Below are 16,897 nucleotides of genomic sequence, written 5' to 3'. Positions count from 1 at the left end.
GACTGCATCTGAATCAGGGTCACGGTGGGGCCTGGAGTCTGCATTTCCACTCATTCTCAGGGCAGTTTTGAAGGAGCTTCGAGTTCCATCCCCACTGCAGGAACGGGACTGAATCCTGGGTGAACCCTAGAAAGAGCCAAGGTGGCCACTAGAGGGCACTGGCGACGACGCTCTGTGGCCTCCAGGCCTAGTGCAGGCTGCAGGGGACCCAAGGCTGCCTGTGCTCTGGGCTGCCTAAGGATTCCAGCAGTCTGCTCTCCTCTTTTGCCTCATGGCCCTAATCTCGATAGGTAATTGTGCATTGACTTGTTTGCTTGATGATTAATTGTCCATCTACCCAACTGGGGTGTAACTCCCAGAAAAGCAGGGGCCTGGGCTGTCATGCTCTGCCACCTCCATCCTTAGGGCCACCTAGAACACCACCTGGCATATGGGAGGTGCTCAATGATTATCTGTTGTATGAATGAGGAAGGTAAGAAAAAAGGGAGAAAGAAAAAAGATAGGTTAGAAGGAACAAAGGCAGGAAAGGGGGAGAAAGGCCCCAGGCGTGTTGGATGACAGGGGTCTGCTCTCTGTCAAAGCACAGGCCCTTCTGCCAGCCCCTTACCTCCAGAGACCTCTGCAGGGCCTGGAAGTCGGAGGAAAGCTGGTCCATTTTGTGCTGGTGGTTGGGATTCTCCTGGACCAGAGGCCTCGCAGCCTCCATCTGTGCCCCCAGGTCCAGCCCCTCTTCCTGCAGCCCCTGCAGTAGAGAAGGGAACAGGTAGGCTAATCTTATCACCTCTCCCTCCCTCAGGGTGGCTGATCAGGGCGGAGGCTCTGAGTGGGAGAGCCTGGGAGGTGACTTCCCCAAGGCGGTGGGGCTCTTTCATACCAGCGGAAGTACCAACCACATGGCTGGTCTGATGGGCCCACTCTCAGGGCTGGAGAGATTTTAAAAATCAGACACGAATATTCTGGGACACCATGAAAATAAACTCTGCTACAGGCCAGATGGCACCTCCGGGGATAAACTCACATCGGGACTCATAGCTGGCGACCACCTCTCATTGTGAAGAAACACGGCCCAATTTTAGTTTTAAAACCCAAAATGCACTATTTTTTTTCTTTTTTTTTTTTTTTTGGAGACAGTCTTCTTCTGTCACCCAGGCTGGAGTGCAGTGGCACAATGTAGGCTCACTGCGACCTCCACCTCCTGGGTTCAAGCGATTCTAGTGCCTCAGCCACCCGAGTAACTGGGATTACAGATTCCCGCCACCACACCTGGCTAAATTTTTTTGCTTTTTTTTTTTTTTTTTTTTTTAAGTAGAGCCAGGGTTTCACCATGTTGCCCAGGCTAGTCTCAAACTCCTAAAGTCAGGCAATCTGCTCACCTCCCAAAGTGCTGGGATTACAGGCATGAGCCACCGCTCCCGGCCTAAAATGCACTCTTTTTAATGTCTTCCAGAGAACACTCTCAATTTGTGTATGAGTTGTGCTTGGGTTTTAAAAAGAGAACTATTGTATCACGTGCATTTTAAAAACATGCATCCAGCAAGTTCTTTATCCAGCCAACAATGATCAACGGCCAACCTACTTACAGTCCACGCTTCAGAACATTTATTCTTAATCCCAAAGTTGGTTGAACTGAACACCTGGACTCATTAAGAATACTTAGCAAAGCAATTCTAAAAACAAATACCAATGTTAGACTTTGGAACTGAGGAGTAAACAAAGAGACAGCTTGTCATTTTGCTGAGCTCAAGACTCAGTTGTTTGAGGTCAGGAGCCATCAGATAAATAAGCAGAGGTTCTGTTGAGATGAAAGGTCAGATCTCAACTAAGGGTCTAAATTTCTGGCTCACGGCAGCTGTTGCTTTGCTGGTTACTGCTAGACGAAGAAGCTGCTTCTGGGTGCAGCTGAGCGCCTGGGCAGGACCGATTCAGGCCTCACAGACCCCTCACCTGTAACCTTGAGAGCTGGGCCTGTTTTCCAGGAAGGTCCCTCTGAAGCTCCTTCTCAGCTTGGATCCTGACTTGGAGGTCCAAGAGCTTCCTCTGCAGGGGCTCAAAAGCCGCTCCGAAGTCTTTGTGCTGAGCGAGCAGGCTCTGCAGAGACACAGGACACCGTACACATTAAGAGCGTTCCTCATGGGCACCGCGTTGTGAGACCTGACCTATGCAGCCAGGCTGCTCGTGGCCTCGGCCAGCTCGTGCTCACCAGGCACCACCCGCTCCAGGAAGCCTGCCCTGAGCCCTGATGGAGTTGGGTGCCTCTCCTTAGAGTCACCATAGTGTCCTCACAGAAGACTTTGGCCACATCCCTCTAGAACTGGGGCAAACTATACCCCTCCACCCACCGACCAAATCCCACAGGAGGCCTGTTTTTGTAAATAAAGTTTTATAGGAACCCAGCCATGCCCATACATTTACAGCTGTGTCCATGCTGCAGTGGTGGCACTGAGGAGCTGTGACAGAGACAGCCTGCCCTGCAGACTCTAAAGCGTTCACTGTCTGGCCCTTCACACAAACAGTCTGCCAACCCTTGCCGTAAAACAGCACTTCAATGTCTTCCAGTAATTGCCTATTTATTTGTGTCCACCAGCAAGCTGTGAATGTTTGAGGGTGAAGACCTTGGCTTCCTTTCTTCATCCCCCCAGCTCCTAGAACTGCACCAGGCCCTGCAGATGGAAGGAACATGCCTGGGAGCTGAAATCACGGACTGGGTCCTGGCTGTACCCCATATGGACCATGAGCCACCTTCTTGACCATCCTGCTTCAGTGTCCTCGTGTGTAAAACAAGAAAAATAACAGTACCTCCCTCATAGTGCTCTTACATGGATTCGGTAAGATCAAGGATCTGGAGCTCTTAGCAACGCCCTGGCCCATAGCCAGTGCCCCATAAATCACAGTTATTATTGTCATTATCATTAGACGCTCAGCAAACATTTGTTACCTAAAAGAATAAGCTGTCCGCAACGTGCCAGGCCATGTCATTGATGTAGAGTAGTCATTTTGAAATGTGTCGCTAATATGAGCTTCCAGCTCCAGGGTGGTTTAAATTTTACAAGGGCTTTTATCGTCATTTTCTTATTTGACCCTCCAGTCACTCTCTGCAGAAGACTGGACTGGATTCAATTTGATAGCAGGGGGTTTGGGGACAGGGCTGGGAGGCAGACAGGTGGTGGCTAGGAAGCCAGTTAGAGGGAGCGTGCAAGAATCCTACCCAGTTTACACACAAGGAGCCTGAGATTGTCTGGGACAAAGGGATACACCCAGGGCCACACAGTGGCAAGTGGCAGAGCTGAGTTTAGAACATAGGGCCATCTGCCTCCCCAGCGGGTGCTCCAGCCCCGTGGCCAGGCCGAGTCCTGAGCAGACGCCCTGTGCTACACACCTGCAGTTTGCTTTTCCTTTGCAGAAGGCTGTTATGCAGCAGGTCTCTGTCCCTCACGGAACCCGCCACCTGCTCCAGGAGTGCCATGGCTCTCTCCTGGCCAAAGACGCCAATCAGGAGGTCTTTCTTCAGCTGCAGCATTGTCAGTGGCTCTTTCAGGCGGGAGCTTTCCATCAGGGCTGCCTGTGGGAGACAAGACTTCTGTGAACCACAGACCGGGCAGCACACAGCTCAGAAACAGAGCCAGGGGCACAACTGTTCTGGTTGCAACTGCTTAGGAAGCTTACCTTTGTGCAGGTATCTGAGGAAGCAGCAAACTCAAGTAGAAACAAAATGAGCTGGCAGGAATGCGCTGGCAAGGCCCTGAGTTTCGGGGTCAACTTTGATTCCTCTCTCGCCTCCCACATCTGTCTTGATACTCAAGCCTGAGTAATATCCACCTCCTACAGGCCTCAGAAGTCTATCTCCTCTCCACGGCCTCTGCCCCTGACTGCCGTGCACCCTCAGCCTTGGGCACCTGGACCACACAGCTCCTAAATGGCTGCTGCCTCCCAGTTAGTTGGCTCCCCACCACCGACCCACCACATTGCAGCAGAACCCAGACCCAGCCAGCTTGATCCTGTAGTCAGTGATCCCCCATCACCAGTAATAGTGGATGCACCCCCGAGCACTACCTGCAACAGTGTTTTGGACATTTCGAAGGGAGCTACAGGCCTACAGGAGCATGATCAGAGAGAATTCAGGAAGGCTTCCCAGAGGAGGTGATACTCAGCAGACTGCTGATGCGCAGGAGTTTGCCAAGCAAAGAGGAGAACTAAGGGGGCTCAGAAGCCTCCTGTAATGGCAGCAGGCTGCCATACAGCCTGAACTCTGTACTGAGTTCAGTACCCAGACCCTACCTCCTCCAGGAAGCCTTCCCTGACCCCATTCCCAGCCTACACTCACTCTTCTTGCCCCAAAAGCCCTGCAACTCTTAAGAGCCTGAACCAAGCCTCTGGCTCCTGTTGCCTCTCCAGCTGTTTCAGGTAAGCACCTCTTGCATTTCTAATCAAGAGTCTGGGGTTCTGGAAGTCAGAGGTTTTGTCTTTGGCCAGAGTTCTTTCATTTTATACCTGATGATGCTGCTGAGAACCCACTCTCAGACTTAAAACACAGGGTTGGGAGAGAAAGAACAAAGATTCCAACCCAGGTAAGTCATTTCAATACAAGAGAGAAAGTGGTCATTCTTTAAGCAAAGCTGGAGCTAGTGCCGTGGGAGTTCAAGGCAGAGGTGGACATCCTGGTTGGGGAAATCGAGTACTACTTTGGAGAAGGCAGTACTGATGACAGGCCTTGAAGGGTAGGTGTTTCTGGAAGAGGCAGTGTAGCCACAGCTGATACAGCTGTACTGGCATGACCTGCAAACCAGGGCATCTAGCTTGTGTTCAGCCACACAGAGGTCAAGCCTCTCACTGTAGGGGAGTCACCTTTACCCCCTTTTCACCAAGCTCAGGCACAATATCATGGGAGTTAAGAGTTTAGGCTGGGGAGTTGAGATCATGAGTCTGGATTATGTACTGGTTGGGAAGCTAGGGGCAGTTCTGAGCCTCAGTTTCCTCTTTTGTCAAATAGGTTCCCTGGCTCTGATCCCTCATCTGCAAAATAAGGAAGATCATGGTAGAAATGGAAATAAAACTACAGGGCATAGATATTCAAAATATGTGAATTATGACAATAAAAAATCAGAAACAACCTAAGCCTCTAATTGTGGAAACATTAAATTATGGCATACTCCAAAATAGAATATTATCCAGCCATTGAAAATGATCAGTTTTATTTGAATGCTTTTAAATGATGCTGAGAACAAAAGCTCAAATATGTGGAGTGAGAATATCAGAATATACAATTATAGAACTTGATCCCAAATACATAAACATTGTAATTAAATCTTCTGTCTCTTGGTGACCATATCTCATGGAAATATCTAAATGGATTTAATCAGATATAAAGGACAGATTTGGGATCTTCTGATCTAAAATTGAGGTTTGTGGCACATATGAAATTCACTCCAGGATGCCCTGACGAGTACCTAGAAAAGATGTCCCACCATCCTTTGGAGCATGGGGCTGGAAGAAGAGGCCCCCTGGACCCTTGGAAAGAAAGGCCATGCCCTGCAGCTTAAAAACTATTAAGAGAGGTCTGGCGCAGTGGCTCATGTCTGTAATTCTAGCATGGTGGGCAGCTCACTTGAGGTCAGGAGCTCGAGACCAGCCTGGCCAACATGATGATAAAACCCTGAGTCTACTAAAAGTACAAAAAATTAGCCAGGCGTGGTGGTGCATCCTGTACTTGGAAGGCTGAGGCAGGAGAATCTCTTGAACCTGGGAGGCGGAGGTTACAGTGAGCCGAGATGGCGCCACTGCCCTCCAGCCTGGGTGATAGAGCAAGACTTGGTATCCAAAAAAAAAAGAAAAAAAAAAAGCCATGAAGAAAGAAAACAAATTATTGGGCCGGGCGCGGTGGCCCAAGCCTGTAATCCCAGCACTTTGGGAGACCAAGACGGGCGGATCACGAGGTCAGGAGATCAAGACCATCCTGGCTAACACGGTGAAACCCCGTCTCTACTAAAAACTACAAAAAACTAGCCGGGCGAGGTGGCGGCGCCTGTAGTCCCAGCTACCCGGGAGGCTGAGGCAGAAGAATGGTGTGAACCCGGGAGGCGGAGCTTGCAGTGAGCACTCCAGCCTGGGCCACAGCACTCCAGCCTGGGCGACAGAGCAAGACTCCGTCTCAAAAAAAAAAAAAAAAAAAAAGAAAACAAATTATTGGCCCAACATAAGCCCCAAGCGGAAAATCACAAGGGTAGACGTTTCAAAATGCAGGCATATGGCCAAGTAGTGCACCCAAGGGTGAGCAGGGGCCAATCCTGGTTATTGGTTCTCCCCAGTAATACCAAGGTGGCAGAAAAAGCAATGGAGAAATTGCCCCAACATGTTCATCCCTATGGCTTATGGGATAATGGGAGCTTTTCGTTTTCTTCTTCACATACCTTTACACTCTCCAAGTAGGTGTGCCTTTTATAATCAGAGTGATTATACATCTCACACATGTTTGAGCCTTTTCCCACTCTTTGTGTCTAACAATCTCTAGACACAAAATCATTTTATGCACTTCAGAGTTCAATGATGTCAGAGACAGTATGTACAGGCATACTGGGGACACTGTAATGGTGGACCTCATGGCAGATGCTGTCTTCTGCTCATCCCACAGTCGTTTCTCCTTCCCTCCCCAAACAACCAGCATTTTGGGATGCAAAGTGCTCAGTTCCGGGGCACTGAGTCTAATTGGTACAAACCAGTTACGGTAATCCCATCATCCTTGCCAGTGATTGGGCCAGGAATAATCATATGACCTTGACCAGCCAATGAGATGTAAGGGGAGTGTGCAAGAGTCGGGAGGATTTGAAAGGCGGAAGTGGAGGTGGAGAGAGCCCCGAGCACCTGCGGCTCCATCCAGAGCCTGTTGATATTCATGGGACGTGCATGTTTGGAGCCAAAGCAGCCATGCTGGGGCCATGAAGGGAGACCTGGCTTAGACCTACAAAGGGCTTGGTCCTGGTGACACCACTGAGCTATGGCCTGGCACCCTGGACTGCCTGAATGTCGCTGTTTTAAGATACTGCAGATCGGGTCAGGTTTCCTGCCGCTTGCAGCCGCAGTAAAGGCAATGGCCTGAAACGCTGCTCTCTCAAAACTGCTGATGCCTCCACCTGGGAGGTGCTTGCGGGTGGGGAGCGTCCCTACGGAGCCCCGGGTTAACCCGGAGCCGAGCTGACCTTTGTCACTGTAACACGCAAGCATGGACACTCCTTGTGCACCAGGACTCAGCAGATCGGGCGCAGTGAGCTCTCCCCAGATATCCGGAGGACCCGGCAGTGGGCCTTGCCCTGGGAGAGAGGCTGAAACTCCATGCCCCGCCAGTGGCCCACCCCAGACACACTCAGTTGGCAGGACCACGGTTACCTCGATCTGGGGTAGGAAGGTGTGAAGGGAAGGCAGATCCTGCAGGCTGGCAGTGACCTCCAAGAGCCGCTGGGCCAGGGCCCTCCACAGCTGCAGATCCTGCAGAGGCCGCTGGAAATGCTGCCACAGCTCCACCCCCGCGGCATTGCGCAGCCTGGCGCTCTTCCCCTTCAGGCTGCAAGGAGCGTGGAGGGAGAAAACGAGGGAGGAGAGAAAGGGGGTTCAGTCCAGGGATAAGGCCTCCACCAAGACCCTCAAGAGGCCCAGGGTGCACTGCTCCCAGGGTGGGCCTTCTCCTATCTCAGTTGCTGGGAGTGTCTGCAGCAGTAGACACAAGATGTACCTGGAAGGGACTCTGGTTAATATTACTATGAAAAGGCATCAGCAGCAGGCCTGGGGTCTTCCTGAGGACAGACACCGGGGCTCCTTGGGACCTGTAGGCTCTTGTATAATTTACATTCATGGGCAAGATACGGTGGCTCACACCTATAGTCCCAGCACTTTGGGAGGCCAAAGCAGGAGGATCACTTGAGGCCAGGAGTATGAGACTAGCCTGAGCAACATAGCAAGACCCCATCTCTACAAAAAAGAATTAAAAATTAGCCAGGCATCATGGTGCATGCCTGTAGTCCTAGCTACTCGGGAGGCTGAGGTAGGAGGATTGCTTGAGCCCAGGAATTCGAGGTTGCAGTGAGCTGTGATTGCACCACTGCACTCCAACCTAGGTGACAGAGCAACACCTGTCTCCAAAATAAATACGTAAATACATAAGTGGCGTGAGTGTTCTCTGATCTTATAGTAGGTATAAAGAGCTGGGAGTTTGGAGCCAGACAGGCCAGCTATGTGACCTTACGTGGTTCAATATTAATAAGCCTCAGTTTTCTCACCTATGAAATAGGCAACACAGTGTCCCTCACATATAATCATGTTAAGTGTTAGATGAGATGACACATGGAGACATTATTCTTCGAGTAACAGAAGAATAATTAATTCAGACTGGCCCTCCCACTGAGTACAAAAACAAAAGGCAAACAAAAAAATTGCTTGATCAAAGTTTTATAAAACAAGTAACAAAAATGTGAGTCTAACATCAAAAGCTACTTTGACCCTGAGGGCATTTGCCAGTCTGGAAGAAATAGCTGCAAAACTGAGTTAGGGTTTTGGCAGCCTCTCAGGATAAGAGTCTATCAAAAATGGGCAGATTCTGAAAACCGCACCTCACATGAAGCTGGGATCGCAAAGGTCCATGCCCTCAGGATAAAAATGCACTGCAAGCAAGCCAGTACAACAGACGGATAGCCCAGGAAATACAAGCCTTGAAGATGAATTATGGAGACCCTAGACTAGTCCTGCCTGCCCCCAGGCATCTGGCAGAAGCAAACAAAACCCTTTCTTGAGTAAGATAATGTCATTCTAGGCCCATTTAATTTCTACAAATAATTTTTCAAACACAATGTCCAGCACCAAGTCATAGGAAACCAGTACCTGAAACCTCAGTGAGAGAAACCAGAGAGAGGGAGACCCTTGGCCACTCTGTTTCCCCGCCTCCTTCATGCACAGGAAATTCAACCCCCCAACCCCAGTCCTACCCCTACTTTAGTATCCCATGGGGGATCCAGGCCACTGCCCCAGGTTTTAGATGTGGGCCTGAGCATGCTGTGGGATGAGAGACACACGGCAAAGGAGGAGCTCCCTTCGTTCATTCTGAAAGAGCTCCTTGCACCAGGCAGAGGTAGGAGATGCGCGACAGCTGTGTGGACAGTGGTACCATGTTCAGAACGCCTCGGAGGCTCACGCAGTGAAGACAGGTAACAGATTTCAAATCAACACTTGGCTCAGTGCCGCACAGGGAGGATACAGGGCTGCCGCTTTTGCTAAACTAGGAAGCTGGAGGCCCTGCTGTGCCTGAGCCCAGGGGCTGAGGGGGCAGGTGGAGGCTGGTCTGGAGACGGCTCGGATGTTGAAGTCAGCATCCGAAGGCAGGGGAATGGAGTCTGTCTGTTGAAAAGTCCTCCCTTTGGGCCATCACCCCCGCGCCCAGTGCTAACCTGCATAAAGAGTCATGACAGGATGGGTGGCTCAGCCACTAGCCTGGATAAATGCAAAGTTCAGGCCTCTTTCTGGGAGCAAATGCAAAGCAGTCAAATGGGACAGTGTCTGAGCCAAGAGAGAACCTGCAAAAGCCAGTCGTTGAGAGGTGCAAAGAATGATTTAGAAGTTACTATGTTGCAGGAGAAAGCAAGCCTGCTTTCTGGAGATGGGGAAATGTGGGTTCCAGCACACCCTGAGTCCCACTGCCCTCAGCCTTCCCAGATACCTCTGATACTCCTGGATGGCAGCGACGACACTGTCAGAGAGTGGCTTCAGGTCATGGGGGAAGACGATGAGCTCCTTCAGCTGGGCTTGCAGCCGGTCCACCCGGGGCTCCTCTGAGGCCAGCGCCGCCCGTGTTGCCTGCAGCACATGACAATACCACAGCAGGAGGATGAGGCTCCTCAACAGGGTAAGTGTGTGTGTGCAGGGGGGTGACCGTGGCCAGTGGGGGTGGGCCAGGCTGGGCAGAAACTGTCACCAGGGGCAGGAACTTGGGTCCCACTCTTGAGCTCAGTCCCTGCCTTCCCATCTCCAGCTCCATGACCCGGAACTCAGCCTTTCCTGTCTGTTGCTGGGCTACAGTTCTGCTCTGTTTTATCCCTACCTCCCAGCATTGCCATGGCAAAGCTTGGAACCTAATGATACAAATAACTAATACTCAAGGGACACCAATGCCAGGCTGAGCGCCCTGGGTGTCCCATTCGTTTAAGCCTCACAACAGTCCTGAAAGGCTAGTCTCTGTGTCCCAATGTTATTAACAAGGAAACTTGGGCTAAGAGCTCTCTGATGGTTGCAGAGTCTGCAGATGGTGGACCCGACATCAGAGCAGCGCCTCTTCATGCCTCTAAAGGTGCTTGTGAACCCAGTTATTATTCTCGGCAGGCCTAGAAGATATTTGCATGGACTATTCCTAAGTTGCTTCACTTCAATGTGTGCAGACACTCCAGACACAGCCTTTCCCTGCTGTCCTGGGAAGTTCTGCGTTTGACCTTGATCTGCAGGACTCCCGGTCCCTTGCTTGCCCCTGCTCAGTAGGAGGCAAGGTGGGGTAGTGGAAAGTGCATGGGCTTTGCCACAACACAGACCTGGCCTGGAGACCCACCTCTGTCTTTTCCTAGCTGTGCACTTTGGGCTGTTTCCTCATTGATAAATGGGGTCACTTTCACCAACCACATGGGTCGGGTGATATTGACAAGGCACTTGGTACAGAGCAGGGGTACATTGGTCCCTCCCCATCCCCAGCTCCCTCAATCCCAGGAGGCAGCCTCGTGCTTCTGCCCTTCTTGACTATACCGACCTCTGCTCGACCCTTCATTCACGAGGAACCAGGGGCGGCTCCAGTTAGGCTTAGCCTGGGGTGACCCATGGATGAACAGGGTTTAGAGGATTAAGCTCAAGGGAGAAAGCACAAATAGAGGGAAGGATTTTAGGCAGTGGCTGGGGCAATACGGGCATAGCGGCTGCCACTATGTAGGCAGAAGGACACAGAATCTGCCCAGCCAGCCCTGTTCATTCTCAAAAATATTCCTATCGCTATTCAATTAGTTAGGAAATGTAATGACGTCTATGAAAGTTTTCACAGACCAGACACGGTTGGTTTGTGGGAACTGGCAGGTTGAAAATCATTCATGAAGAAGCCCGGCATATCAGTGGTCAGGAAAGCTGGCTGGCCGGCAGGAATTCAGCCAAAGAAGGGCAAGGGTGCAGGGGGGCTGCCCCTGGAGAGAGGCCTGTGCAGGCCACTGGAAGGCCCATCATCAGCTTGAGGCAGTACAGGAACACCCAGGGCCCTCATTCCTGGGAAGGGCGCTGCCCCATGGCTGGGTGGCCTGGCTAAGCATGACCTTTTTCTAGGCTCAGTTCCCTCCTTGTAAAAATAAGACCGCATCCCTTCCAGCTCTGACATGCCGTGCTGGGACCTATACTGTTATCAGGTTTAGTTTGCTGATTCCTTGGGAGGCTCAGGAGGGTGAACCCTGCCAGGTAGTTGCATTTCCTGACCTGACACTGGATAAGCCACAAATCCACCCTGACTTCAATGTTCGATGAAAACAGTCTCCCTGAAACAGACAAGGGTCCTGTTCTGGTCAGCAGAGGGACAACGCAAGTCATATCCAGCCCTCTGCTCTCTCGGGAGCATCCCAGGGTTGCAGTCCCGGAGGGGACAGATCCACTGATGTCTGGATTCCTGGTCTGTTCCTCTTGCTATGTTAATTTTCTAGAACTGGGAGCCTGAGCTGGCCCAGTGGTTGGAAGCATATGACCTTTAGTCAGATTACCTGGGTTCAAGTTAAAATCCCTATCTCCACCTATTGGATATATAACCACGGGCAACTCTCCTAGCCTCTCAGTGCTTCATTTCACACATAATAGAAGTTAAAGTAATTTTCCCAAAGCCACTCGGTTAGCAAGGAGTGAAACTAGGACTTAAACCCAGTTAGTCTGGCCCCAAAGTCCCCATCCCTCACCACTGTGCCATACCACCTCCAACCAGCATTGAGGCACACAGTCCTAAAGCGGAGGGAACAGTTCCCTTTGCAGGAAGGTGATCACTGCAGGGTAACCTGTTCTGCTACAAGATTGAACGAGAAGACAGACCTGAAGAATACGTGCCCTCTGTTTCTCCCTACAAAAAATACTGTTGCGTATGGGCAAAGATTAGAAGGAAGAGGAAAAATATAACAAAGGTGGCAGAGTGCAGGTAAGATCTGGGATGACTTCCCTTGGAGATATCACCTCTCATGGAGTCGTGATCCTGAGTTAACAATATATACAGACAGAGGTGGGGAGGGCCGTTGCTTATTATTTTAAAACTCTCTTTATCCACAAGTCAAGCTTCGGTTTGTATATCTGCAGGGAGGGGTGGGGAGCCTCTGATGGGATGTCATGTCTGGTCTGGGAAGCACCCCCGCCACCGTGGGCCTCTGCTGCTTGGCCTCCTAGAGGCCCATGTTTGTTTCCCATCACCTCCACACTAAGAGTTTTCCCTTCTGATCCAATATTCCCTGTTCCACGCAGAGGAAGCCCACATCTTATCCCACCACTGGGCAAGAGACTAGCTTTGAGGCCCAACCCTGGCTGCCCAATCCACCTCTGCTGTTATTTCTTCACAGACCCACCATGTGACTCTAGGGATGCTGGGGGGAAAAAAATCTCTGCAGGCCCTAGCTTCCTCCTCCAGAAAATGGGGATAAACATCCAACTTGTCTACTCCCCACCCAGGGAGCTGAGATATCAAGAATCCTGGAGAAGCAGAGTGAGTGTGCTCAGGGCTCAGCCCGATTCTCCATCACAGAGGAGGTCTGAGTGCCAGGACCCTGGGGCACAGACAGCAACCTCGGCTCTCCATGACTCGGCCAAGCACGCTTACCGAGTAGCGTCTCCAGTGGGCCACCAGCTCATCCTCGGTCCCCGCCTTCGCCGCAGGCTGCAGGCCCTCCTGGGCCAGCCTCTGCAGGACCATCCTGAACTCGCTGAGCTCAGCCTCCAGCTGCTTAATCTGCTGCTCAAAGGCTCCCCTGGACTGGAGCAGACCCCGCAGCCGCTCCTCCTCCTCCTCCCAGAGGGCGCGCAGCTTCTCCAGAACTTTCCTCATCTCTTCCAGTTCTCCGGTGATCTTCTCTGCACCCAAAGGAGAGGTGTTCCGAATGACGCCCACAGACTGCTCCTCCAGCCTCTCCAGAGACTGCTCGCCCCTGGGAAAATCTTTGGCAATGTCCTGAAGAGGGTAGAGGGAGTGAGGGAAAAACAGGCAGGGAAAAAGAAAACAGTTGGTGTATCTTCCAGAGCAGACCTAGGACTGCCCTGCAAAACACTGATTCCTGGAGTCCCGTGTTAGAGCCAGAGGGGCCTTCCCAAGGGCTGGACTGTCTGCCTTAAGCAGCATGGACTCACCACCTGAGAACCTTATTCCTTCCCCGTTAGTCTTTTTTAAGTCGTTTGATTAAGTCAAGGAGAAAGTCTCTGTTGGGTGCTTCTGTCTTGAACACTTTCCGACATTTGTTTATCTTCCTTTCCATGCCTTCAGCTGGAAACAGTGTGGAGCCAAATAGAACCAAATGGCTCCATTCGGTTTCATTGCATTTATTTGTGTGGTTATCTACCTATTTGGAATCGGCACCATCTTTTCCATTTATGACAGTGATATGTTTTCTTTCTAAATAAATAATCATCAGGTTTTTTTTTTTAAAAAAAAGAGTCCATTTAAATACAAATATTAAAGAAATAGTTCAGGTACTGCACAGTTGTGGCAAAATTTATCAAGTGCTTCTTGAATTATTAAAGACACTCTACCCACTCACTTTATGGAGGGAGTCAGGGGCTCACTGAAAGTCACACAGCAGGTGAAAAGTGGGGAGCCCACTTCTCCCGAAGGCAGACCTGGTGCCTGCACCACGGTTCTTCTCCCTTGGCACCATTGCCACGTGGGCTGATTGCTCTGTGCTGTGTGGGGCTGTCCTGTGCACTGTACGGTGGTTTTGCAGCACCCCTGGTCGCCACCCAGATGCAGCAGCAGCATCCACCCCCTCTACTGTCTTAGGACATTGCCGAAGATGTTCCTCGGGACGAGGAGTCTCTAGATACTGCCAAATGCCCCCCATTTGAGACCACTGGCCTAGACCGTGCTTCTGTGGTCCTGGGTTTCCAAATGCTCTGCTGGCCAGGGATTTCCATAAAGCCTCTGAGGACCCAAGCATTTAGACTAGATTCCACGCTTCTCCCCACGGGGGTCTGTGGGTACTTATATATTCTGTGGCACCGAGCACTGTCCTGTTAAAGAAACTATGCCATAGAATCCAGCCTCTGTGAGTGTCCCTAGGGTCCCTCTGGTTGAGACACAGCTGGGGATTACCTGCAGTGTGGAGAGGCGCTGTGTGATGGGCAGCTTGCATTTCCGCCCGAGGCAGCCATTCACCTTCTCCACCACCGCCTTCAGCCACAGTTGGAACTCGTCCACGCCTGCCTGGTACTCCTCATGCTCCCGGGCCACCTGCTTCAGCAGATCTACCCGGTCCTGCGGGAGGAGGAGAATCACCAGCCATGAGGGTCCCCAGCCCAGACAGCCCAAAGGCCAGAAAACCCGTAGCCTGCCTGTGTGTGTGTGTGTGTGTGTGTGTGTGTGTGTGTGTGTGTGATTGTGTGTGTTAGCAGGAGGTGCAACCAACCCCCAGCCCTTTCTCTAGGCACAAAGAGCTCTCAGATACTCTGTTCTGCCTTACAAGCAATATGCCAAGAGACTTGGCTTTGGAGACCAGAGCATGTTGGCACTGGGCCCTGTCACTATGCAGCTGGCTTTCTTGTTTGCCACATCCTAGGAATGGCATTCAAGACTGAGGCGCGGCAGCAGCAACAACATTAGCACTACTGCTACTACATCACACTATCGTTCTGAGCACTCACCAAGGTACTGGGCGTTGCTCTAAGAGCTTGACATACACGAGCTCAGTGAACTCTCCTGACCACTCCATAAGGTGGTACCATTACAATCCCAGTTTGACAGATGAGGACACCAAGATACAGAGAGATAAAGTGATTTGCCCAAGGGCACCCAGCTGGGAAAGCGCCAAGATTGAATCTGAGCTGGGTTGAACGCTAGAAACCAGTATTTCTAGCTCCATTACACAACAGTGTCCACAGGGTGTGCAAATCAATGGCAAACTGCCCCATTTCCCCATGAATACGGTGATATGTGTTGCATGGGCTGCAGTCCTCTCTATTTTCAGCCAGTCCCACCAAAGGTCTTAACAACACAGGGGCAAGATGATGTCCTGAGGGTGACTGACATTTGGAAAAATGATGGTGTCCCTGCTATGAGCCAGATCGTACTCCTAGAGACTAAGTTTTTCAAAACACGCCCTGATCACAATGCTGTCTCCCCATATTCCCTCATGGCTCCCCACTGGCCCCAGTCCCAAGTCCAATCCTTGTAGCCTATCATTTCAAGGACAGGTCCCCATGATGTAGCTCTGTGGTCCAGCAGTCAAGACCCTGGGGTTGAGATCCCACTGCCTGTGGCTTGAACCTTGGCCCCACCTTAGGCACCTAATTAACCCTTCTGTGCCCAAGTCCCCTCATCCATATGGTATGGTTAATAACACCTGCCTCACTGGGAGAAAGTGAGATGAAATGGGCCAGAGCTCACACAGCCCCCAAAACAGAGACTGGCAACTGGTAAGCGCTTAACAACCTCGAGGCATTGCTGATCGTCTCCTGCCTTCTCCAAGCTCTTTTGACACCCCCAGCGGGTGCCCACCTGCAATACTAACCCCAGGCTCCCTTCTCACTCTGAGGCTGTGCCCATTGCCCCAGGCTGAATTAACAGCCTTCCGTCTGCGTTCCCAAACCACTGGGATGCAACTTCATCACAGCAGTTGTCCATGGCATCATCACCCATTGGGGGATCCAGGAGGTCCCTAGAAAAAAGGCTGCCCCTGTTATTTCATCTCCCAGGGTCTCGCTCAGGGCAGGCTCTGTGAACGCTTCCTGAATGGCAGGAAGCACAAATCTGGAGTGTTTGCCATCGGAGGGAAGTTTCCAAAGAGAGCCAAGAAAAGGGAAAAAGGAGACTCATTCAATAAGCACCTATGCTAGGTGTGCGTGAAACTTCAAAGCACTGTCTTATTTAATACTCAAACAATCACAAAACCCTCCTATTCTGCAAATGTTCAGACTGGAGTTGGGATGTCACAGAACTCTCTTGGTCTTGCAGAAAAGATTCCAACAGCAAGTGTCAGACTCCAAAATCATTGACTGTTTCTGTCAAGGGCCACCCAGGAAATGCTTTTAGCTTGGCCTGCCATATGGAGCTCCTCCACCGCCGGCATGCAACTTCTGTTGTAGCACATGAGCAGCTGCAGATAACGTGAAAAGAATGGCCGCATTCCAATAAAACTTTAATTATGAACACTGAAATGTTTTTCATGTCATTTTCACACATCAAGAAATATTTGGCTTTTCATTTTTTCCCAACCGTTTGAAAATATAAAAGCCATTCTAGCTCATGCTTATAATCCCAGCATTTTGGGAGGTTGAGGCAGGAGGATTCCTTGAGCCCAGGAGTTCAAGACTAGCCTAGGCAACACAGTCAGACCTCATTTTTACAAAAAACAAATAAAAACATTAGCCGGGTGTGGTGGTATGCACCTGTAGTCCCAGCTACTCGGGAGGCTGAGGCTGAAGCTAGGAATGGGCTGGATGTGGTGCACGAACCATAGCTGGCTGACCTCAGCTCTTCACCATGGAGCCAGGCCCTGTCCAGGAGGGTTCTGACCATCCACAAAGCTAAGTCAGATATTCTCAGCTGGGCAGAGTGAACCGGCAAATGCATCTGAAACGCACCCTTAGCTCTTTCAGATGTGCCTTTCTCTTCTTTGGGAAGCTCCTCACTGAATCTAGAAATATGAATTCGTATAAACCTTGCAACCAC

General features: G+C 50.9%; 1 protein-coding gene across 5 annotated transcripts in view; it reads right to left on the bottom strand.

The window, feature by feature from the left end:
* The window catches only part of SYNE3 (spectrin repeat containing nuclear envelope family member 3), a 119,062-nt gene that overhangs the window by 46,655 nt on the left and 55,510 nt on the right, over positions 1 to 16,897 (bottom strand). For all 5 annotated transcript variants that reach the window (XR_002730279.2, XM_023205566.2, XM_023205565.1 and 2 more), the window contains exons 5-11: positions 14,324 to 14,485; positions 12,842 to 13,189; positions 9,695 to 9,831; positions 7,378 to 7,552; positions 3,377 to 3,559; positions 1,945 to 2,088; positions 608 to 742 (exon numbers count right to left, since the gene is read on the bottom strand). Coding sequence is in view for 4 of the 5 variants with exons in the window: in XM_023205566.2 (XP_023061334.1) it covers positions 608 to 742; positions 1,945 to 2,088; positions 3,377 to 3,559; positions 7,378 to 7,552; positions 9,695 to 9,831; positions 12,842 to 13,189; positions 14,324 to 14,485 (1,284 nt within the window). In the remaining variant the exon portion in view is untranslated. The remainder of the gene's footprint in view (positions 1 to 607; positions 743 to 1,944; positions 2,089 to 3,376; positions 3,560 to 7,377; positions 7,553 to 9,694; positions 9,832 to 12,841; positions 13,190 to 14,323; positions 14,486 to 16,897) is intronic.

This window comes from Piliocolobus tephrosceles, chromosome 6, assembly GCF_002776525.5.
Source record: "Piliocolobus tephrosceles isolate RC106 chromosome 6, ASM277652v3, whole genome shotgun sequence".
Taxonomy (NCBI): domain Eukaryota; kingdom Metazoa; phylum Chordata; class Mammalia; order Primates; family Cercopithecidae; genus Piliocolobus; species Piliocolobus tephrosceles.
Note: the sequence above shows the minus strand (reverse complement) of the source record. Positions and strands in the feature narration are given on the sequence as shown.